Source organism: Aspergillus japonicus (genome assembly GCF_003184785.1).
Source record: "Aspergillus japonicus CBS 114.51 unplaced genomic scaffold BO86scaffold_52, whole genome shotgun sequence".
In the NCBI taxonomy this organism is placed as follows: Eukaryota; Fungi; Ascomycota; class Eurotiomycetes; order Eurotiales; family Aspergillaceae; genus Aspergillus; species Aspergillus japonicus.
The window spans coordinates 1-23586 of record NW_020291689.1 but is presented as its reverse complement, the minus strand read 5'-3'; the positions used below and the strand labels follow the sequence as shown (position 1 = coordinate 23586).

At 54.4% G+C, this 23586-nt stretch overlaps 9 protein-coding genes across 9 annotated transcripts; 7 read left to right on the top strand and 2 right to left on the bottom strand.

Annotated features, from left to right (window-relative positions):
* Nucleotides 1-662: 662 nt before the first annotated feature.
* Nucleotides 663-1529, top strand: BO86DRAFT_402348 (uncharacterized protein; the record flags this gene model as incomplete). Its single annotated transcript, XM_025673852.1, has 2 exons — nt 663-719; nt 795-1529. The coding sequence occupies 2 exons, from the start codon at nt 663-665 to the stop codon at nt 1527-1529; spliced, it is 792 nt and encodes a 263-aa protein (XP_025524729.1).
* Nucleotides 1530-2080: 551 nt separating this feature from the next.
* BO86DRAFT_458186 (CoA-transferase family III) lies at nt 2081-4579 on the top strand. The gene is made up of 6 exons (XM_025677274.1): nt 2081-2455; nt 2525-2730; nt 2797-3515; nt 3575-3657; nt 3723-3801; nt 3867-4579. Exons 1-6 carry the CDS (start codon nt 2184-2186, stop codon nt 4224-4226), a joined length of 1719 nt encoding a protein of 572 aa, XP_025524728.1. The 5' UTR covers nt 2081-2183; the 3' UTR covers nt 4227-4579.
* A 399-nt stretch (nt 4580-4978) lies between these two features.
* On the top strand, nt 4979-7239 carry BO86DRAFT_391457 (MFS transporter). The gene is made up of 2 exons (XM_025672603.1): nt 4979-5745; nt 5804-7239. Exons 1-2 carry the CDS (start codon nt 5374-5376, stop codon nt 7001-7003), a joined length of 1572 nt encoding a protein of 523 aa, XP_025524727.1. The 5' UTR covers nt 4979-5373; the 3' UTR covers nt 7004-7239.
* A 3378-nt stretch (nt 7240-10617) lies between these two features.
* BO86DRAFT_458184 (A4/G1 family peptidase) lies at nt 10618-11774 on the top strand (the record flags this gene model as incomplete). Its single annotated transcript, XM_025677273.1, has 4 exons — nt 10618-11195; nt 11257-11463; nt 11720-11732; nt 11766-11774. The coding sequence occupies 4 exons, from the start codon at nt 10618-10620 to the stop codon at nt 11772-11774; spliced, it is 807 nt and encodes a 268-aa protein (XP_025524726.1).
* A 2622-nt stretch (nt 11775-14396) lies between these two features.
* Nucleotides 14397-17256, top strand: BO86DRAFT_391455 (uncharacterized protein). The gene is made up of 2 exons (XM_025672602.1): nt 14397-16211; nt 16269-17256. Exons 1-2 carry the CDS (start codon nt 14464-14466, stop codon nt 17071-17073), a joined length of 2553 nt encoding a protein of 850 aa, XP_025524725.1. The 5' UTR covers nt 14397-14463; the 3' UTR covers nt 17074-17256.
* Nucleotides 17165-17940, bottom strand: BO86DRAFT_402343 (FKBP-type peptidyl-prolyl cis-trans isomerase; the record flags this gene model as incomplete). Its single annotated transcript, XM_025673851.1, has 6 exons — nt 17165-17225; nt 17269-17310; nt 17365-17385; nt 17439-17499; nt 17574-17641; nt 17804-17940. The coding sequence occupies 6 exons, from the start codon at nt 17938-17940 to the stop codon at nt 17165-17167; spliced, it is 390 nt and encodes a 129-aa protein (XP_025524724.1).
* Nucleotides 17941-18615: 675 nt separating this feature from the next.
* BO86DRAFT_367797 (CRAL-TRIO domain-containing protein) lies at nt 18616-20258 on the top strand. The gene is made up of 4 exons (XM_025670170.1): nt 18616-19356; nt 19421-19462; nt 19522-19621; nt 19682-20258. The coding sequence occupies exons 1-4, from the start codon at nt 18640-18642 to the stop codon at nt 20119-20121; spliced, it is 1299 nt and encodes a 432-aa protein (XP_025524723.1). The 5' UTR covers nt 18616-18639; the 3' UTR covers nt 20122-20258.
* A 701-nt stretch (nt 20259-20959) lies between these two features.
* On the top strand, nt 20960-22791 carry BO86DRAFT_391452 (FAD-binding oxidoreductase). Its single transcript, XM_025672601.1, has 2 exons — nt 20960-21411; nt 21470-22791. Exons 1-2 carry the CDS (start codon nt 21105-21107, stop codon nt 22636-22638), a joined length of 1476 nt encoding a protein of 491 aa, XP_025524722.1. The 5' UTR covers nt 20960-21104; the 3' UTR covers nt 22639-22791.
* Nucleotides 22792-22887: 96 nt separating this feature from the next.
* On the bottom strand, nt 22888-23425 carry BO86DRAFT_412011 (uncharacterized protein; the record flags this gene model as incomplete). The annotated part of the gene is made up of 2 exons (XM_025674623.1): nt 22888-23238; nt 23288-23425. 2 exons carry the CDS (start codon nt 23423-23425, stop codon nt 22888-22890), a joined length of 489 nt encoding a protein of 162 aa, XP_025524721.1.
* Nucleotides 23426-23586: the final 161 nt, after the last annotated feature.

Below are 23586 nucleotides of genomic sequence, written 5' to 3'. Positions count from 1 at the left end.
TAGCAAATGAGATACTCTTTCAGGAAACGTACAGATCATAGCTTCATAGTATTTGATGTATTATGTCAACAAGATCCACAAAGAGTATATTCTAGCCTTCTAGACCCATATAAAGAAGCACCCCAGGTATAAAAGCTTCCTAGTGACCTTGTGGTGTTTATGGTAGACTACCAATAGGTTTACCTTGACAGCAACGATCTTATTTTGACAATCAATAATATAACAAGAAAGAGCATATATTCGACTACCACAAGCATGATAAACAATTAGTACCTATAGCCTAGCACTACGAAGGCTATAAGCGTACTTATTGGAACAATGAAAAGATAATCAAGCACTGTCATAGCTTGTTTGCGAAGCTTGTATAAACTAAAACAATTCTTTATTGTAACTTTAACAGCTCTAGACTAAGACCCGATATTCATAATGACAGCTCATTGTGAGGTTCCCGAAATCCTACGCTAAAGTGGTGGTTGTCAATTCTTTCAGAAAATAAACAATGCTATAGTCGAAGGTTATAAAGCCACGGTCGGTGCCAACTGACTATACTCCCAAGATCATCACTGGCTCTTTCTTCAAGGTCAAGTCTACCACTACCAGACCCGACGGATACCAGTCACTGTGCGCATCTTTTCCACCCAAGCCCTCCTATCCTTGAGACAATGTCTCGAATCACTGCCACGCTCATCTACCCCCTCCTCGTTGGCCTCGCGGCGATTGTAATGGGAATGGCAAACCACACCTATCCCGGCGCGGAGCTCGACGCCGAACGGTATCATGCTTACGCGGTGTAGAACCCGCATACCGCGGATTTCGACATCTCCATGACCGACAGCGTTATGCATGGGTATCTCCGCGAGCAAGGCTGTCTCATGGAGTTGAAGCCCGAGCCCGAGGCGTACGCCCTAGGCGTCGACCTCGTGACACACCTCGAGCGTCTGATGAACGAGGTGGTCCTGGAGCTTTTGGCGCTGCTTCCCGGCCAGGCGGGGGATCACTTCGCGGGGATCCAGGAGGTCTGCGATCTCATGTTCGGCCGGGGGTTCGCCAACGTTCTGGTTGAACAGTTCATGAAAGAGGCCACGCTGGAGGACCTGCACGACCTCGAGCTCACGGTGGGTCTCCTGCACCGCGCTGTCGATGACCTCGTGCCGGACGTTCGCACCCTCCTGCCCGAGCTGGAGGACGTGGTCGACCATGTGATGCACATCGGAGAGGAGCAGGACATCACGCCTGCAGACATGTTGCAGAAGATCGAGCACTACGTCATCGAGGAGGTGTTCCTTTCTCCGGATGTGGTTGCTGTCCTGCGCAAGGTCCAGACCTATAGCGCCAAGTTTCAGAAAGTCCTTCCCCGGCAGTTTCGGGAGTGGTTCGTGCGGCTCACGCCAGCCGGCGGCTGGAACTTCGAGTTGTCGCTCAGTGCGACTAGGGGCGAGGACCAGGCCGAGGTGACGATTGATCTCAGCATCCAGGATACCCTCAACCGCTGGGAAGAGCGCAAAGCTTCTGAGAAGCTTGAGCTCTAGGTGGTTGGTCGGATATCGCCGGATGGATCATCCCCTTTTCTATGTTGAACTGGCATTTCGTTTGTTTAGACTGTTTTTTGCTTTGAAGAAAAATGTCATCATCTTCAATAATCTCAGAGGTTTCCTCTCGAATATGCTTGATTCTGACTTTTGTCCGTCCGTGCGTAGTCCTAAGGTGGTGTGGAAGGAGCTGGAAAGCCAAGATCTTGACCTGCAATATAGACGGTTATCATCAACCTTATCAAAACTCCCTTGGACAGGAAATAAGACTGCCCCCCCCGTTGGAAAGGCTATTGTCTAGCAAAGTCTGCATAAGCACAGTACTATCCACGTAGCCCCATCATAACCGCAGTGGGTCGCACCGCCGATCAATGCTGGGGGGTTGCGTCTCCGGCGACCGGAGACTGTCCGCCTGGCGGTGAACCCACCACGCAACCATCGTATGCTGTGCAACCGAGTCGTTTGATGTGGGAAGGTGGGGTTGGGACAAGGGTGAGGTTGATTTGTTGTAGGACGGGGTCATTGGCAGGTGAAGCATGCTCAGCGCAAGTCTTTCCCTCATATACTGCGTCGATCTCCCTAGAAGATGTTCTTCTGAAAACCCCGTCTGCCGACCGGTATACTTGCGTTTAACAGAAAATCCTAGCAATCAACATGCCATCAGCATCCACTTACTCGGTCCCCAAGGAATCGAACCAGGTCTTCGAGACTGGCATCCTGAACAACCCGCTTTTCAGCCATCTTCCCCCGGAGTTGCGCAAGCTAGCTCAATATGTGCAGTTCGTGGGCTCCGGACAGCCCAGCATCCCCATCAACTGGAGGTTTGCAGAGAGCATCTCCGCGCTGAAGGCATTCGAAGCGACCATGGTCAATCACTTGATCACACGAAAGTATCAGGTTGACCCGGTCGGAGTCACTATCAACACGTGAGTCTACGCCTAGCTGAAACCCAGCTTGTGGATCTGGCTGACAAGATTCAATCTATGGCGTGGTAGAGACCATGCGTCGCTGTATTATATGAGTCCATTACTTGCACAGATAGTTGACTCCGATGGCAAGCCCAAGCCGATCAGCCTTCTCGACCCCAGCATGGCCCAGCTGTTTCCCGAGCAGGACAAACATCGGGCGACCGATGGCGACCATCGCCGTCTCGCGACCAATATCTACAAGACCAAGGATGGTCGGTTCTACCATATACATGGTAGGTGGCGTCCCTCTGAACGCACAGAAAATGGTCAAGGACTCATCTAAATGACACCGTATGCAGGCAGCATGAACCCTGACTCAACCCTGACAGCGCTGGGTCTCCCTCTCGACGGACCCGCAGAAGATACATACCAGTCAGCGGTCGAGCGCCTTCAGAGCGCAGTATCCCAGCACGACTCCGCCATGCTGGACCACCTGATGAACGAACAGTCGCGCCAGGCCGGCACGGTCGCATGGACCTCGGACGAGTATTTCGCCTCGGAGCACGGTCGCCAAAACAGCCACGTGGGATTATATGAGATCGAGAAGGATGCGCACGCCGCCCAGCCCCCGTCCTGGTGGCCCGAACAGCCCAGCCTGCCGTCATCACCCAAGCGACCGCTCGCCGGCCTCAAGGTCGTGGATCTGACTCGGGTGATTGCCGCGCCCTCCATCACCCGGGGGTTGGCCGAACTGGGCGCCAGCGTCATGCGGGTCACCTCGCCTCATCTCACGGATATGTCGGTGCTGCATCCCGATCTCAACTGGGGGAAATGGAATTGTTCGCTGCACCTAAAGGAGGAGGTCGACCGGGAGCGATTGCGGCAGTTGATCCGCGAGGCGGACGTGGTCGTGGACGGATATCGGCCTGGCGTGATGGATCGGCTGGGGTTCAGTCGGCGGGATGTTTTCGACCTGGTGAAAGATCGATCGTACGGGATCCTGCATGTCCGCGAGAACTGTTATGGGTGGCATGGGCCTTGGAGCCATCGGAGTGGGTGGCAGCAGATTAGTGATGCGGTGAGCACACCTACCCAGTACTTCCTTCTCACGCGGCTGACTCAGCAATTTTGCGATAGTGTTGTGGTGTATCGATGAGTTATGGGCAGGCGATGGGCTTGAATGAACCTGTAACACCTGTATTCCCTAACTCGGATTATTGGTGAGTTGGCTCGGTCGGTCTTGGTTTCTAGCTGCAATTCGCTAACAGGTGTGGATGCTATATAGCACTGGCGTTGCGGGAGTCGCCGCCATCCTCGAAGCACTGGTACGAAGAGCAGACCACGGTGGCAGCTATGGCATTGATGTACGGCACGCCATCCACACCTTTTCGTTCGAAGAGCTCCAGCTAACCAGGTTCATCGCGCGTAGGTCTCTCTCAACTATTATTCGCAATGGCTGGTCCGCTCGTGCGGCACCTACGACCAGGAGGTCTGGTCCGAGCTGTGGACGCGCCACGGCTCGCCCGTCTTCCGCCACTACCACGCCATGCCACACCTTCTGCCGGAGATGATGAAACTGTTGCACCAGCACGACGCGCAGACACTTTTCCATCCACAATTTTTCGAGACTCGTCACTCAGCTGCGATTGGCGCGAGTTTCAGGGTAGTAAAGCCTGTTGCGCAGTTCGGGCGGGCGGCCGTGGAGCTTGGGTATAACGTGGGGACGCGGGGTAATGGAGTGGACTTGCCGGTTTGGCCGGCCGATTTGAGGACGGAAGTTGTGCGGTGAGGGGTACAGTACCGAGTAGCCATGACTGCGGTTGCATACATCGGTGATCAGAACACGAGCCAGGAAGCATGGTTGGAGGATATCCGGAAAGCTCTTTATTCCAGGTAAAGTGGGGGGTTGTCTTGTGACGCCTGTTGACAGGGGTCGGGGCTTGGTGAAAGCAGGGATGTCCAAGGCTGCCCGCTGAGTCAACGCCACATGCCTCAACACAAGCAGGTGGTTGTAAAAACACGAGTCAGTGCTAAAGGCTTCACGCGAAGAAATGTTCTTGAACCATGGCGCAATCATCGAAAGATTCTCATCTTAGGAACCATGTAGCACATGTACAGTATATGTTCGAAGCAAGGGCTGGTGCCACAACCGACTCCGGCCACGTGCGATCGGATATCGTGCCGAATTTGTGTCATCACGGTCAGCAAGCATGACAAACACTTTGCAGGGTTCACATTTTTCTTCCATGCTGGGAAGAGATCAACTTCACCAACACGAGAAACAGTGGTCAGGTCACAACAGAAGAGCAGCGTGACAAACCGGATTGGTCGACTCAATGCCGAGAGTGGGTCACTGACTCAGTGTTGCCCGGGTTCATTCAGAGCTGCCCAGCCCATTGGTTATCATGAAGCACTGAATCAGCGCTTCCTCCCCGGGGTTGTCCTCAAATCAGATTCAGCTGCGCAAGAAACTTGACACTTAACGCCTATCCCCGCTCTTATTATATGCTGGGTTGCTTCAGGTTTGCAATCCTTTGCCGACTCAAACCAATCACCCTCGAAGAGTGTCCGCTGTGGACTTCAGCACAACAATTTGTGCTCATGCACAAGGTTAATATGCAGCCGACATCGCCGACAGCATCCTGGTTTATGCATGTTTTTATGCTGCCAGCAACTTTAGCCCCAATCCTATCGTCAACAGCCCCATTTATAATCTTCAAGCATCGCCCTTGCCTTGCCTTTTACAGTTCTTTTTTCGTACTCACTAAAATTTTCTCTTTCTAGTACATATTTAATACCGTTGTAGTTTCATCTACATCACCTCACTTATCCGCTCGTTAATCATTTCTTCACCTCTGCGATCGTCCTCTTTCTATAAACTACTAAATATCCAGCACGACTAATTCTCCGATTGGCGGAAACTCACTGGGCGGATAATGGAGGACGTGGAAAGCCAACGGCGCTTCTCGGAGAAATCCGCTTACTCGGGCACATCCAACGACCAGCCCACCCTAACAGAGGATACAACTGTCCCGGCTACCGCTACACCAACACGTCCACTATTTCCCGAAACCGACCTCAGTCAAGGGATCGTGGGATGGGACGGGCAGGATGATCCTCACAACCCACAGAATTTCGCCAGTGGGCGCAAATGGGGCCTGCTCGCTCTAATCAGCTCCATCACCTTTATTTCGCCTCTCGCGTCGAGTATGTTCTCTCCGGCGGTGGGCTACGTGGGCAAGGACTTTGGGGTGTCCAACGAATACCTGCTATCATTCAGTGTTACTATCTTCTTGCTGGGGTATACGGTACGTTTTACCCGGACTCGATCCTGTCATATTGAATCTAACCAATACCTTGTGCTAGATCGGACCCCTCTTCCTTGCCCCTCTTAGTGAGATTTACGGTCGTCGCATCGTGCTCAGCTGCGCCAACTGGTTCTTTGTGGTGTGGCAGATCGGCTGCGCCCTCGCGCCCAATATCTCCGCGCTGATTGTCTTCCGCCTTCTTGCCGGCATGGGCGGTGTCGGCAGTCTCACGCTCGGCGCCGGTGTCATCGCCGACCTCTTCCCCACCGAACAACGTGGCATGGCCACCTCCATCTGGGCCCTCGGCCCTCTGATTGGCCCCGTTGCCGGACCCATCGCTGGCGGCTTCATCGGCGAAACCATCGGCTGGCGCTGGGTGTTCTGGGTCCTGCTCATCGCGGGCGGGTGCATCTCCGCGGGTATCGAGGTTCTTAACCGGGAGACCTACGCCCCGGTCCTGATCCGGTGGAAGACCGAGAAGCTCGCCAAAGAGCTCAACCGAAGCGACCTGCGCAGCGCGTACGACAAATCCAGCAGCCAGGGCGGGCCCCGTCTCAGCGAGGCCCTGAAGCTGGGGCTCAGCCGCCCCTTCCTCCTCCTGTTCAAGTCCCCCATTGTCCTGCTGCTGTCCGTCTACATGGCCTTCGTCTACGGACTCCTCTACCTCTTCTTCACGACCATCTCCTCCGTCTTCCAGGAGGACTACGGCTGGTCGACGGGCATCTCGGGACTGGCCTACCTGGGGATCGGCATCGGCTTCTTGACGGGCCTAACGCTGATCGCGTTCTCGAGCGACCGCATCGTGGCCAAGCTGACCGCGCGCAACGGGGGCAAGTTTGAGCCCGAGATGCGGCTGGTGACCATGATCTTCTTCAGCTGCATCCTGCCCATCAGCTTCTTCTGGTACGGCTGGTCCGCCAAGTACAAAGTGCAATGGATCGTGCCGATCATCGGCATGGCCCCCTTCGGCATCGGCATGATGGGCATCTACATGCCCATTCAGACCTACGTCATTGACTGCTACCCGGCGTACGCGGCGTCTGCCAACGCCGCCCTCACGGCCACGCGGTCGCTCGTCGGCGCGCTGCTGCCCCTCGCGGGCCCGGCCATGTTCGATGCCCTCGGGCTGGGCTGGGGCAATTCGTTGCTCGGATTTATTGCGTTGGCTTTCGTGCCGGTGCCGATCCTGTTTAATCGGTATGGCAAGTCGATTCGCGAGAATTTCCCCGTAGATTTGGAGGGGAAGAACGGGAAGTAAGCTCGGGGAGGCTGTGTCGGGGACGGGTGTTCGCTTGGTGTTCTGGTGTTGTAGAGGTATTATAGAGTTAAATAGATACGTCTCTCCTTCAATCTGGCGGGGCTTGCAGGCAGCAGTAGGACTGTGGTGTGGTGATTCTCCGCTGCTCACTCTGGACTTTGACTGCAGGCCTCCCTGCCTTCTATTCAAAAAGGTCCCAGTGACTCAAATCAAAACCATTCGTTATTCTTTGATTATTTGCGTGTCCTACTCCTAATCGGTGTTCCTACGTAATCGTGTCACGTGATCCTATGCGATTTACCTCCACCTTGAGATCTCCGCTGGTTCACAAACAACCAACCACCAGGGATTCAGGAGATTATTCCAAGTCGCCCATCACTGAGCTTCATCAATCTGTCGACAGTTTCCTTGTTGTGCGGTTCCGTTGTTGGAGTTGACTTTCAGATGCTGATTCTGATCAGCCCATCTCGATATATATATCGGTCCTCTCCTCCGCTCCTTACATTTCCAATAGCAATTGCCTCCAAATTTCCGAATTTATCATATCACACGACTAATATAAAAGACTACAATAGTGGTAAGTCTCATGGACGATACAGTCAGTCAATTCTTCCTCGAAAATTGGGGAGTCACGTGACCAAACTCACTTGGTGATCGAAGGCCATCATTCAATTTATAGCTTAGATAGTGATATTCAACTACAACAAAATTCTCTTTCGGAAACCACTCAGATGGACCTGTTTATTTAACAATTATGGGATTGATAATAAATGTTTGCAAAGTTGTAGTGCAGCTGACCAGGCAGAGAATGCATACTTATTCAACAGACAAGTCTGGATAGAAGTGCACTCCCTGCTGCTGATCCCGTGCAGGAACTAAAATGTGGCTGTAATTTGTGCATGAGATGTAGAACATTAGAGAGAACTGTGGGCAATGTTACAACGACGGCTCATGCAACCTGTTTCCCCTTGATTATGTATCAGGTATGACTGCTTGCTGCAAGATATTGCATCATACGGGTTCTGCATAGTACAGAATGCAGCGTTTGGAGAAGAGAAGATTCTAGATCTGCCTAGACTGTTTTCTGGTAAGTGAGGAGGGATTGTGCAGATGTTCTAGAACAACCTGCGTATGTAATTATCCTTAGCATACTTCTGAGGCCGGGGGTGACTTTACTTTAACCTGCTGGTTTCCATCAGAACGAAACGTGACTTTTCTGTGAGAGAGCTCTGAATCCGGGCTGCCTGGTCGACGCTTACCTAGAAGCAACTCGACATTGGCTCCCAAGCAAGACTCACACTGCAGAACTCTGGTAGTGGGCGTCACCCACGATGGGCCAGGCCATTATCCAATTTTAGAGTATTACTGAACGGCTAGCTACGTCGTGATTGACCGTGTAAGGCTATCTCCGAGGCGGATTCAGGTTGGCCGAATCTCTGCCTCTAGCGATGAATGGATACCTTTCTCCCTCCCTGGGTAACTTGGTAACATCTTGCTAACAAGTTTATTTCGTCTTGGAAAAGAACTAAGGTACAGAAAGACCTAGCGCACATACCTACGCCTATGTATAAGGAGACACGTGACGTTGGGTTTTCTCAAGCAGTTCTAAGGATCCAGTCTAGAGGATTCTAAGTCTTTTCGGTGAATGGTAATTGAGCCAGCTCGAGAGGATTGACGCCGTGTCGCGACGGCCTGCTCAACTGCGCATAATCATACCCAGTGAAATTGGCCCTGCTCGGAGCTGAGGTTTGTGATCCTGACGAAGACCGACGCGTTCCTAATGGCATAGAATCACCATCTATCCCCGAGCCATGCGCCAGCTACGTCATCGGATTCAGGCACTAGATTAAGCGACGTCTGCAGAGTGCCTGACAGCGAACAATTTAGAACCCGTGTTGAGTCCAACGCGACTAGGTGAACAGGGGTGAGACTAAGCGAAGTAGTATTGCGGCAGTTCTAGTTGCCCCTACTTACGCAATGCTCCACTAGCTGTCAAGTTGATGCGTGGCTTCTTATTGCTGGTAGAACACTTGTAGGACGAGAGGTATATACCTTCTCTGCAACGGACAACACCAACGGTAGTCAAGAGCCCACGGTTTTATGCGTACTCTAAAGAGCAAGCGTCCAGATGGTATGATCTAACAAACAACCTGCGTTGCAGCAGGTGAGTACGTACCTGCCATCATCCCCAACTATCTCCAAGTGAAGCACTCCAATCTCAGGTGCAATTAAGTTATATTAATTTCGGAGGTCAGCGCTGATAAGGACGGCGATGTGACGAAGATCGTTTCTTGGAGACCGCCATTGTTGGACAATCACGCAGCGAGGGCGACTGAGGAGAAGTGGATGACGGAGGGGAAAGAGCGGGGCGGGCGGCAAGGATGGGCGGAGATCCCGTCGGTCGTCCGGCCGCGGGGTTGTGGCCTGCCCTGGGTTAGTCCCCGACTTCGGCCTACTAGCTCTAGTGCCTTCCACCGCGTAGCTCTCATTCTGAATCACTTCACAGCAATAGGGAAAGGGTTATCTTGAAAGTGCAAGGACGGTGGTTTGTGTCGCGCAACGTCAGACACGGGCCACCAGCCCAATGGGAGAATTGTCTTCATGCGCCGATTTCACCCCCCCAGCAGAGTTATGCGCCCTCCATCGGAGGCCCGCCCTGAGCACCGGCGGCTGGAGATGGTTCTGCAGGTGCGGGCAGAACGAGGGGTGCATAACCTAAATGTCAAGGTTATCAGCTGTAGGGACGGAAAGATAATTGAGGGACGATAGGCCTTGCCAGGACCGCCCGGGATACTACGCCGTAGTATTTGTGGATATTCCCCATCAATCAGAGCACAATCTACCCCAACAGGGTCATCACTCAATCAAGCAGGCATTATCTCCGAGAGCAATGGGCAGATCCTGCCTTATCATGAGACCGAGGTTGCAGATGTAAAGACTGATCAGAGCATCAACTTTCCTGTTGCAGACTAGCGTACTCAGGCTAATCGGCTGCCCGGTAAGGGAAAAGCGGAGTAACTCGACTGATAGACAGGAGATGGGGGTTTTCTGGAGTGTCTGATCTTCTCTCCAGATTCACCCTACCAGCTTCTACACGGTAGTAGGACGATCGTGTTTGCACATCATGAGCTTGGATTGCTGATCCATCTGGTCCCTGAGAGCAACTGACTCTCTAATCCACAATCCACAATGCTGAGTCGACTGAAGCTTTCGCCGAGGATGCCAATGTCTGCCACCACCACCAAGCATAGGCCAAGCGGGAGGAGTGATTGAACCCTCATTAACCCGTTGCTTAAGCGTCTTGGCTCGTCAGCCACTATCTTCTTCAATCTCAATGCTTGCCCTGTGATAGGAACGTGCGCGACCTTTCAGCCTGTATGGCCTTATCACCTCCAAATTGCTTTGCAGCAAGATACGTCGGAGTCCTGTTTGCAAGTCTCTTGGCTAGACCTCATGATATGCGGCCAGGAGACACGAGGAAGATATAAAGATGGCCTGAGATCCCCTCGAACTCATCTCTTCTCTCTCCATCAGCAAGCATCCTCCGTCTTCAAAGCTCAATCTCGCTGACTTCCGCTCTTCTCTCGATCTCATCGTCCCAACCATCCAACAAAATGAAGACCTCTGCTCTCTTGACCGCTGGCCTTCTGGCCACTGCCGCCATTGCTGCTCCTCTCACCGAGAAGCGCGCCGCTGCCAAGCGTGCCGGCAGCCGTAAGAGCAACCGCCCTCTCAAGCCCGGCACCAGCGAGGCGATCAACCTGACCGGCGACAAGAACGTCGAGTACTCGTCCAACTGGGCCGGCGCTGTGCTCATCGGCACTGGCTACACGGCCGTCACCGCCGAGTTCACCATCCCCACCCCCTCCCTCCCCTCCGGTGCCTCCAGCCGCGAGCAGTACTGTGCTTCCGCCTGGGTCGGGATTGACGGTGACACCTGCGGCACTGCCATCCTGCAGACTGGTCTCGACTTCTGTATCGAGGGCAGCACTGTCAGCTACGACGCCTGGTACGAGTGGTACCCCGACTACGCCTACGACTTCAGCGGCATCAGCTTCTCCGCCGGCGACGTCGTCAAGGTCACCGTCGACGCCACCAGCAAGACCGCCGGTACCGCCACCGTCGAGAACGTCACCAAGGGCACCACTGTCACCCACACCTTCAGCGGTGGTGTTGATGGCGATCTCTGCGAGTATGTTCCCTCCCTTTCCCTCCCTTTCATAGAAGCTGTAATCACTAACGTCGAGTCTCAGGTACAACGCCGAGTGGATCGTCGAGGATTTCGAGGAGAACTCCTCCCTCGTCCCCTTCGCCGACTTCGGCACCGTCACCTTCAGCAGCGCCTACGCCACCCAGAGCGGCTCCACCGTTGGCCCCTCCGGCGCCACCCTCATCGACATCGAGCAGAACAACAAGGTTCTCACCTCCGTCTCGACCACCAGCAGCTCCGTCACCGTCGAGTACGTTTAAGCGGGACGCTCGGGGACGTGATGCGAGAACGCGGCCCGGGTGGTTGGAAGTCCTTTGGGATGTCGGACGCCTGGGCTGGGGCGCTATGAGATCACTGGAAACGAAGACGAGAATGAGCGAATGCTGTCACTGATTGAGATTGTGCTTTGTTGATTGTGCTAGGGGCTTGCCTCTGAAAATTGAGCTTAGTTTTGCTGCAATATGATTGCTGTGGTTGAGGATTGTGCTTCTGTATATCGAGTCCAGCATGCTGGAGATAGTAGGTTGTAATGTGTGTACCTTGGATCAGTAGCTCGGCTAGGTATTTTGGTAAATAAGACCGTTAGTGAGCATCCTCTTCAGTACATTTCGCGATGGTCTGCACCCCTGAATGACCGACAACTTGACATCGAAGAGCTAGTAACACGTAGATCGCACCGTTGCTGTGCTATGTGCGACTGTGCTGGAGCGAGTGTGAAGGCAGGCGGGAAGTGCCAGTAGATCATGGATGGATGGATCCATGATGGATCCATGATGATTTAGGTGATGCCAAAGAGAGTAGCGGCCGTTTGTACAGTAGGTATCGTGTGTACTGTATGTTCCTATGAGGCCCCCTCCACTTCTGTTCCCCGTCTCTTCCCCTCACTTCTCCGCATCAACAACCACATCCAGTTTGAGTCTCATCGACAACCTCGACCCCGGACATTAGTCTCCTGGACAAGGGCGCTTTCATTGGAATTTGAAATATCTTGGGTATGCCTTATCCTCCATGATGTGTAAAGGCTATCGCAACCGCAACGCCGAAGCGAACGTCCGGTTTCACTTTATGAGACTCGCGGAACGAGCCGAAGACCCCGATCGCATCCTCCCGCCGTTTCCAATTACCAGTCCGTGCAGAATGTCAGCTCCCATGGTTTATTCGCAGTATCAGCCGGTGCTTACGGGAATGTTTGCGCCACAGAAAGTTACACCTCGCAGAAGATAAAGCGCTATCACCACGATGAATCGCTGGCGTCTCGCGTACCGATTTGATGGGTCTCTTTGCGCGGTCGGGATTTGAATAGCTGGTGCGAAATCACTGCTGATGCTCGACTCCGTACAACTGGTGCTGTGAGCGCAGATTCAGCTCCATTTGAGCTCTACTGAGTGGACAGAGCAGAACCGGGGAGAATCCGGTCACCTCAATCAAAAGTTCTCATGCTGAAAGTTCTGGTTGCTTACGATAGATCGCGTTCTGACCGCGTACCTGATTTCGGAGCTATCCTCTGATCGGACCTACCCCGACAAAAGAAGATCGGTCGGCAAATTACCCTCTCAACTAAATGTCCAAGCACTGCATCACAGAAGTTCAGACGTCGAACGATGGCTTTGAAAGATCGAATCCAGGTCCGGGGACCTCACATGGAATGAACACGCCGGCCGTAAAGCAAGGCTTACGCCTTTCAGCCATCTTCCCAGGCAGTGCAAGCACAAGCCTGTAATACTGCGCGGATGCAGTGTAATCATAGAATCTTATTCGATTCCAAGCTCAGACTGACTGATGCTGTTTTGAAAGACTTAACCTAGTTTCTTAACATTTGAGCGTACCCTTTCGGTAAACTCAGCATGCTCTACGACCGCTCCAGCCCTTCCCGGAAGACCAACTTTTTGTCCCCCTGCAGGTCTACACACAGAACCTGATTCTAACTGTCGAGGCCTGACGGTCGAGTAGTTCGAGGTGATAAAGAAACCCATTGTGCAAAATTTGTGGCAATGCGACCGCGGGCTGGGCGAGCAGCAAAGCTGACTAGATGAGTTGTCACAGTCATATTCCATAATATCACCAAGCTACACTCTCATCCCCCTTTTTTCTTAACTCAAAATGCAGTCTTTGCGACCGGCATAAGTCACTGCAGAGACCCGATGTTGGACTGGTGATCATCGACGGGACCAATCCAGAACAGCAGAGGACCAGGACATGACTCCATCTGCCGTTCAAAGACCGATAGCAAAGAGTGATTAAGGACGAGATTGACTCGCACCTCTTCCAGGTAGGTGTCTTGTCCGTGGTGATGACGTGGGACCGTGCCTTGACATCATTCTCCGGCACGCACGCTGATTGCCATCAACCACTAGCAGAGCATTTGGACCTACTGCGCAGTTTCGTACAGCTACGACGAAAGAAACTCCTGCACGGAACCATTGGCAAATAAGGCATGCGTCCGCCGACATCATCGCGAATCCATCAGAGCTCGTCTTCTCTTCGACTCTACGCAGAATGTCTCTTTGGTGCTCCTTTGTTGCTGGGCCTTACTCTAGGGAAGGCGAAAGGACTCTAACCGGTTGGCAATGCCTGAATCGCAGGTAATTCAATTTGTCGAACGATCTGAGACATCAGCAAGGCCTTAATTGAGCTTGATATTTTACTGTACCCTGTCAGCCACCCAGGAACAGCCTCTGTCTGTGCGTCATCCGTCCAATCTCACCTATGGGGCGATGCTCTCGCTTCTCGAAGACAATTTGACAGGTACAAGTCATCCCGCATCCAAATATTACAGTGTTGGTGGCGAAGGAGCCGCCGACGAAGCCACTTCTCTCGTATTCATTTAATCCTCATCCTTCGATTGTTGATCGAGTGCCATTGACCACATCATGATGAAGGATCTTCGTTCCGGGATACAAGGACCAGTGAAAGAATCCTGCTGCCACTGCCAAGACATCTACAGCCTGACAGCGGTCCAGCGCTAAGACAAGGAAAGAATTCGCCGAACGTCGTTGCGGTCCTAGTACGCCAAGTGGAGCGATAGCCTGCTAATCAGACGCTAAGCGGTATTAACCACGAGGCTGAAGCAATCACTTTCCGCTCAGACCCAGTCCCATATTTAGCAGGCGTGCTAACGGACCCGGCCGCAGGGTCTAAAAACCCCTGATCACCAGGCTCACAGAGTTTTCCTCGCCGCTCGTTGTTTTCGTTCCGCTTACACCGTGCTACGGTCGAAAAGCGCCTCCCCAATGCCTTGGATTCGCACACGATGGGTGTAGACAGCGATCCGGTGCACGTGACCGTGGAGGCGCCCCGCCCGCCATCTGCTTGGCGCGAGCAGTTTCGCTATTCGAGCATTCCGGATGAGACCCAGGGCAGGAAAGCACGATGGGCTGACCTTTTGTCTCGATTCAAACTACTGGGAAAGGCCAAGGAAGGGAGCGAGTGGATCAGAGGCGCGCTGATATGTACCTGGATCACGGGTACCATCCTGGCCATCAACATCATCATGTTGCTCGTAGCAACAATCATTGCATACAGTGGTCAATGGAAAACGAATCGAGGTCAATTCCAGATGGCAGAACTATATAGTGGACAGTGCTCGCGCTCAAGCCATTGGGCGACGGGGCTACACGTGGTCATTAACGTGTTAAGCACGATCCTTCTCGGAGCCAGCAACTACGTGATGCAGTGCCTGGGCGCACCGTCCCGGACGGATCTCGATCGGGCTCATGCTAAATCGCGATGGCTTGACGTTGGCACTTTCAGCTTTCGCAACTTTGCGGTCATGGACCGCCGCCGCAAGATCTTATGGCTGCTGCTTTTGGTCAGCTCGACGCCGATTCATATGATCTACAACTCCGTCATCTTCTCATCAATTTCGACCCTTGACTACGGAATTTTTATGATACCCGATGATCTATCGCCGACCGAGACTTTGATTGGCAACGACACTGCCAGTCGTGACTCCTTTTTATCCGAGGTTGGGTCCGAAGCAGACGTCGTTCGAACGCAAATTTTCAACGGGACCTTTGTCAATACGACGGCGAAGGATTGCACGACAAAATATAATGTCGAGTACAATACGCAGTATGGTACGCTGATCTACGTCGCAGGTCGGCAACACTTTCACAACACCAGCAGTCTTCAGCTTGGGGGTTATGAAAACCATGAATCGGTATATGAGATCATGCAGGGTTCGGGTGCCAATTCACCTCCCAATGCGAGCAATTTGACGCTAACCAGCGAGTACTGGAGTTATCGCGTCTGGAATTATTCGGTGCCTAATTATCTATATGGGAATTTCTCTTACATCAACCTTGTGGGGCCTGCCTACGAGGATATGGTCCTGAGCGGCAATGCTAGCCTAAGTGATGACTTGTACACTCTTTCGGAGTACAATTATGCTTACAATCCGACCTACGAATCTCTGCGCGCGTACTTGGACACCCCATCTCACTGGAAGAACAGCTCCTGGGCAGCTGCTGTGAGTTTTGAGCTGATAGGTATCGGGTCCATGTCGGATTTCTCCTCCATCGACCAGACAGGGGCGCGAGAGGTCCCGGTATCACACTGCCTGATTAAAGAGGAGGAGCAACGCTGTCAGCTATTTTTCAGTCCCCCAATTGCGATTGTCGTGATTGTATGCAATATCATCAAAGTCATCTGCATGCTGCTGACTGCCCGGGTCAAGCGCACAGACCTCATGTTGAGAGTAGGTGATGCGCTGGCCTCATTCCTTACTCGGCCTGATCCTACTACCCGTGGCCGATGTCTCCTCTCCCGCTCCCAAATGACTCGAGGGCCTCAAGCATGGACCCTCCCTGGCATTGTGCTCGGTTCTTGGAAAGGATACACGCTACAACGTCGAGCTGCGAGCCCACCCTCACACTCGCTGGACAATCTCTCGTCGACAGACACAACTAAAGTCACTAAAGTCTACCCTGACATTCTCCCCCGGCGTAAAAGATGGTACCAAGCGGTCAGCTGGCGACGTTGGACGCTGGTTCTCTTTTTGTAAGGCCCTTTCCTCTCGATCCCAACAAATTTAGTGCTCCAACTAACCTTCGTTAGCTTTCTCGCTTGCATAGTCACGGCCATCTGGCTAACCACTTACGCCATCAGCCAAAGCGAAGGCTTCAGCACGGCCATGAGTCTCGGCTTCGCGCAGACCAGCGCCACCACCATGATCAAGTATATTTCGTCGAACATGATCGCCCTCGTCCTTCTCGCCAACACGCCCCAAATCATCCTCTCCATCCTCTACTTCCTCTCCAATAGTCTTCTGACGTGCATGCTTGTTGCCGAGGAATGGGATCGATACGCGAGGCACCGGCAGCCACTGCGCGTCTCTTGGCCGCGGGGCCAGCAGGAGTCATCCTACTACCTCAGCCTCCGGTACCGATACAGTGTTCCGCTGATGATCCTATCCGCGACGCTGCACTGGCTCCTCTCGCAGAGTATTTTCTTCGTCAACATCAAGGCATACGACGTGTACGGCGACGAGGACGAGGGGAACTCGTCGCGCGGGTGCTGTTATTCTCCCATGGCAATGTTCATCACCATGTGGGTGGGGATCCTGGCTCTGGGGCTACTGGTCTCACTGGGAGCGCGCCGCTTCAAGTCACATATGCCGCTGGCAACGCACTGTAGCGCGGCAATCAGTGCAGCATGTCATCCGCCAGAGGGAGACGAGGGGGCGGCGGGTAAACCGGTGATGTGGGGGGAGATTCCGCGCGGGGCGGAGACACAGGTGACGACGCCGACCCCGGAGTATCCGTGGGCAGAGGAGGTGACGGATGGGGTTGAGCAGTATGGTCACTGCTCGTTCACGTCGTGGAATGTGGTGACGCCCAGTTTGGTGAAGTTGTATTATTAGTTTCTGCTGTGTGTATTACAATTATGCATATCATGTATACGAGACAACAAACAAAGGCAGCATATCATACACGCGTCTGCAAGGGCTATGTTCACTCCGAATCACTTCCGGAGTCCAGCCCCCGCCCATTGATCGCTAGCAATTCCACCGTGCTGCAGGATTAGCATCGTCCAACCAGACGAGGGAGAAACTTACAAGACCAGATTCGCATTCCCCGGGATGAATGGAGGGGCGCCCCTGTCTACATTAGCAATCATCTTACAGAAGTCCGGTCAGGATTCTGATTCTCACTTCTCCCCGTACCCATAATGCCTGTTCCTATTATCAGCACACCCAGCCTGCAATTAAGGAAAGGGAACACATACGGTCCGAAAGTCAGCAGCGCTTTCTCACCCAGACTCATCCCGAGGATCCCGACTTCCCAACCTACAGTACAATCGTAAAATCAGCTTCTTCAAACCATCCATAGATAACACCAGGTCTGGGTGAAGAGGATGTACCCTTGATCACCGTCCCCATCCCGATCTGAAACGTGAACGGATACCCGCGCTTGATGCTGCTGTCGAACCTGCTCCCCAAAGTTTTGATCTCGTGAGTAAGAAACGAACTTCGACAGAATCATCGCTGGTCTTGGAGTCAACTGTACGAGCCCTGATAGCCCGTGCGATTGACTGTACCGTACCGTACAGTACCAAGCAAAGCGACGCAAAGACACCGGCAAAACACTCACCGCCTTCCCCGTCCCCACGACCGCGTCGGATCATGCAGATACCCGTGGTAGTGGACGGTGACCATGTCGCCCTTCTGGGGGTAGTCGATCCCGTTGCCCGGGCGGAGGATCTCTTTGAGGAAGTCGATGAGGCCCATTTTTCTTGGTTGTATATGATTCTGTTAGAGAGGATGTGGGGTCGAAGTTTATGATTTTGGCCAGGGTGGTTGGTTGTAGACTAGGAACTGGATTTGAGGTGGTTGCGGGTGCGATCGGGATGCGGTCACGGGTGGAGGGCGGAGTGGGCGGGTCCGGATTATTTGTTGGTCCGTGGATTGCTTCTTTGGGAATGCTGGTGCGTACTGGCAGGTGGGCAGTGGATGGATGGTTGTGTCCACGGTGGTTTGTGCATTCTGATAAGGGGAGCTTACTGTGTTATAGGTTGATTTTGGACTTCTAGGTTACAGTAAGATAAGGAGGACGTGGTGTCGATGTGTGGTTGGCTCCTTGAGTAGGTGTCTGGGTCCTTGACTCAGTCGAGCCGAACACCATCATGAGACCTTACCCATCTTCAATTCATAGGAGGTATGTCAAAGATAGACTGGGAGGTTTAGAACCTGTGCAAATTCCAGTTGGCTTCATTATCAATTTAGTCAGTGTCGTAAATTTGGCCGATATTGCCAGCTCAGGGCTTCCCCACAGAGGATCGCGGGCCGGGCAGTGCCGCCCCTGAGATCTCCCACCAGGACCCGGTCGATCGGGGTTGGGGTCTTGGGCCCGTCCACAGTTTGTGTTGGTCCCCCCTCTTCTTCAGACAATTTCCCTCGTCTTTCTCCTTCATCCTTCTTCACCCCACCATGCCTTCTCCCACTCCCTCTCCCCAACCAACAACCGGCTACATCCACAACCTCACCTCAGACCAGTCCACCAAACTCCGTCAAACCTGGAGCATCATCCTCTACCTTATCAACAACCACGATGACACCACCGCCGACAGCACCACCGGCCCAACAGCCGCCGGCCTGACCTCCGCCCTCGCAGCCCACCACCTCCCCTCTCTCGACACCGTCCAACCCATCCTCGACACGCTCCCTCGCCACCCGCTCCCCTCCCTCCGCGCCGGCCTCCTCAGCCTCGCAAAACACGACTCCCCAGATACCCTGCTCGTCCGCTTCCTGCGCGCCCGCAAATGGGCCGTCCCCGCCGCGACCGCGATGCTCCTCCGCGCGATCCACTTCCGACACCAACAGGACATCGACGCCCGGATCCTGGCCACCACCGAGCTAGACGCGCAGTACGAGGCGACCGCGCAACCGCCGCAGACCCCTTCAATTCCGGGCGCCATCGGGGCGACGACCGTGCAGACGACCGCGACGGACAGTCAGGCGTTTTTGAATCAGATGCGCATGGGGAAGGCGATTGTCCACGGGACGGATCGCCAGGGCCGGCCGGTCATGCTCGTGCGCGTGCGGCTGCACCAGCCCGGCCAGCAGAGCGAGGCGGTCATCACCCGGTTCATTCTGCATATGATTGAGACGGTGCGCTTGACACTGGTGGATCCGGTTGAGACGGCGGTATGTTCTCTGTACTCTATCTTAGATTATACCATTCGGAGGGGCTGACAGGTTTCGGGTGTAGACGATCTTGTTCGATATGACGGGGTTTTCGGTCTCGAATATGGTAAGTTTATTGTTCTGCCTGCGCAAATGGAAGGTAGGGATATACTGAAGGGAGGATAGGAATTCGCGCCCGTGAGATTCGTCATCGATTGCTTTCAGGAGAATTATCCCGAGTATCTGGGCACGATGCTGATCCATAACGCCCCGTGGATCTTTGCAGGTAAGACCCTCACTTTTTCCCCGAGTGACGATGGGTGAGGCGTGGACTAAGGCAGGCTAGGCATCTGGAAAATTGTCAAATCCTGGATGGACCCCGTCATCGTCTCCAAGGTGCACTTCACCAAGTCCGTGGCCGACCTGGAGCAGTTCATTGCCCCGGACAAGATCCTCAGGGAGATCGGTGGCCCCGAGGGCTGGGACTACGAGTTTGTGGAGCCTGTGGCCGGCGAGAACGAGCGCATGACCGAGACGGCCACGCGCGACCGGCTGCTGGCCGAGCGCGAGGAGCTGGCCTCCAAATTACTGGAGTTGACGGAGGAGTGGCTGGCGGCGGCCCAGCCGGAGAGTGTGGCCGTGCAGCGGACGGAGGCGATCTCCGCCTGGCGCAAGCAGTATTGGGCGTTGGATCCGTTTGTTAGAGGACGGACGTGTCTGGATCGTACGGGGGTGATTCAGGAGGGGGGCAAGATAGACTTTTACCCCGGGGTGGATCATGTCTAAGATTTCTCGGGGCTTAGATGCAGCATTGCTGTTGTGCATCTGATGAGATTACCGCAAGTGAGCTGCTTAATGGCAGCCTAGAGGTGGTGGTGGTAGGTAGTAAGGAGGCTGCGTTGTGCAACCGGGACGTTCCTTGGATAGGAGGCCGGGTGACATCGGCACGATGATTCTTTCCATGGTTCTGGGGGTTAGACTGTCAATTCTGGTCATCTATATTCTTACCTGTGATTATCCTTGGTCATATGTTTTGCACTAATGGATTGATCGATTTGAGTGTGCGAGGCTTACAAGGGATCAAGCTGTAGTCAAGTAAATTCGACGGAGATGTTCGTGCGGGTCACGCTTGAGCGAAACATTACCGTTCCGGGCCTTCCTCTTCTTTTGTTGGGTATCGCACTTCGGTGGCCAAGGCAAGACAAGGTATATCCTGCATGAATACCTCCCTGCTGGCCCGGCCATATACATACAAGCGTAGGCACATGGCACCGTGCATGGTATCCGGGAATAAACCTTATGTTCAAGTGCTCTGCACCAGGACACAATCAGCTCTTGACGGGTCCTACCACGGGTAGCTGCTGAAATTTCCAAGTGTCTGTCTTGAGGACGGAGTGGATCGGCTACAACTGCGTGGTAATGGTAAGCTGATAAGTTGCGGCTGTGGATCCCTCAAATCAATAGATCGCCAGGCACGGCCAATCCTCATTTGCCGGGCCCGCCGATCGCTCGTAAAGGTGACAAACTAGACGATCTCTTGGAACCTTGTCGAGTCGGTTCTCTGCTGACCTCCCGAAGAAGCAAGAAAGATCAGCCGAGTGACACATTTTTCCTGGACGAGAGACTGAGTGGGACAGGGCCGCCTCATGCCGCCACCGCGGCTTTTATTTATTTATTTACCCCTTCCCGGCCCCAACGGATGCCCTGGAATGTGTGATGCGCTGCCTGGGGACTCTCCCACAACCAACACCACCACCACCACCATCACCATGGGCTTTTCACAGGGCTTCATGGTCTGCCTCTTGTGCCTCCTCGGTCTCACCGCGGCAGCCACCACCAGTTTGAAGTCTTGCATCCTCTCTGCCGTCTACAATGACAGCACCCTCGCCGCATTCAAGGGCGATCTCCTGTACCAGACCCTCGCCGTGCAAGTCTACAACCTCAACTACCCCGTCACCCCTGCCGCGGTGACCTTTCCGACCACCAGCGCCCAGGTCTCCGAGATCGTGCAGTGCGCCAGCCAACTGGGCTACAAGGTGCAAGCCAAGAGCGGAGGCCACAGCTATGCCAACTACGGTATACCCTTCCGTCCCCGCCCCCTAATCTTCGTTAGCAACAACACTAACCAACCAAGGCCTGGGCGGCACGAACGGCGCCATCGTCGTCGACCTCAAGAACATGAAATCCTTCGCCTATGACGCATCAACGCAGCGCGCCACCGTCGGCGCCGGCATGCTCAACGGCGAACTCGACACGCACCTGGTCGACGCGGGCAACCGGGCGGTGGCGCACGGCACCTCGCCGCAGATCGGGATCGGAGGCCACGCAACCATTGGGGGATTGGGTCCGACAGCGCGGCAATGGGGGATGGAGCTGGACCACGTGCTGTCGGCGGAGGTGGTGCTGGCGAACGGGAGCATCGTGCGGGCCTCGAGCACCGATAACCCGGACCTGCTGTTCGCGATCAAGGGCGCGGGGGCCAGCTTCGGCGTGGTGACGGAGTTCGTCCTGCGCACCGAGGCCGCCCCGACCGAGGCGGTGCAGTACACCTACACGTTCAACCTGCTGGGGAGCGCGGCGTCGCGCGCGCAGCTGTTCAGCGACTGGCAGGCGTTCATCACGGAGGAGGACCTCACGCGCAAGCTCGCCAGCATCATCACCATCCTGGCGGGGTCGGTGGTCATCTCCGGCACCTTCTTCGGCTCGCAGGCCGAGTACGACGCCCTCGGGCTGGCGGACCGCTTCCCCGGCGCGGACGGCAACTCCTCCGCCGTCGTGTTCACCGACTGGCTCGGCCTGACCGCCCACTGGGCCGAGCAGAGCATTCTGGATCTGACGGGCGACATCCCCGCGCACTTCTACGCGAGATGTCTGGCCTTCCAGCAGGACACGCAGATCTCGGAGGACGGTGTGCAGCAGCTGTTTGAGTACCTGGACACGGCGAGCACGGGCTCGCTGATCTGGTTCGTGATCTTTGATCTCGAAGGCGGCGCCATTAATGACGTCCCCAACGATGCCACCGGGTTCGCCCACCGGGATACCCTGTTCTGGATGCAGTCGTACGCCGTGACCTTGGGCCAGGTGTCGCAGACCACGTATGACTTTCTGGATGGGGTGAATGAGATTATCCGGAATAATACACCCGGGATTGGGGATGGGGTGTATCCGGGGTATGTTGATCCGAGGCTGGAGGATCCGAGACAGTCGTACTGGGGTGGGAATCTGGAGCGGTTGGGGCGGATTAAGGCGGCGGTGGATCCGGGAGATGTGTTTCATAATCCGCAGGGGGTGCTGCCTGCTTAGGGGTGGGTTGTGAAATCTGTGGGTTAGCATTGGTGCAGTATTTGGCTTGAATATAGCACTCCGGCAGGGGATGTGACATGAAGTGACTCCGACGGTCACTCTTCTATATGTTCAGTCTGTTGATAATTGATATTTCTTGCATGTAGAGTTATGATAATACTTAATTGACTTAAGCCATGATACAAAAAGAAAAAAAGGTAGGACATGATCAGCGGTGGGTTCAGGATACTCACACAACCAAGCAAAAACCTAAGGCCAAGCCGGCTGGATATCCTTTCCCTCGATCATGTCAAACGTCTCCTCACTGCACATCGGGCGATAACAGCCATAGACCGGGTGATAAAACTGAGAAGGTGGGGCAGCGTCATCCGCAGTCTGGATAAACGCCTCCGCGTCAAGATCCATCTCTTCCCGGATCTTGCCCTCTTCGAGCTCCATTTCCTCCTCTTTGATGTCTTGTTCCTCAACCTCCGTCTTCACGTCCTCCTCCTCTTCCTCTTTCTTCACAGCCTCCTCAACCTCCATCTTGATATCCTCCATCTTAACCTCCTCCTCTTCCTCTTTCTTCACCACAACCTCCCCTTCAACCTCCCCAATCTCCTGCCCAATTCCATCCCCCCCCCCGCCCCCCCAAAACCACCCCATGCACCCGCCCAAAGAAAAACCGCCCACAGAGCGCACAAGTCTGCGTGTTCGGCCCGTGCATGACCCGATGGTGCCGCCGCAGCAAGCCCAACGACTTGAACACCCGCTGGCAATGCGGCCGCGCGCCCCCCAGGACCGACATGCACTGGTACCGGCCGGGCTAGTTGTGGATCACCTGGATCGGGCCGCCCGCGTCCGGGCCCTTGCCGGTCGGGGCCTGCGCCGGGAGGGTGTGGGTTGTTAGGGAGAGGGTGGGGAGTTCGGGGTCGGGTTGGGGTTCTGTGGGGCGGGGGGTGCGGGAGG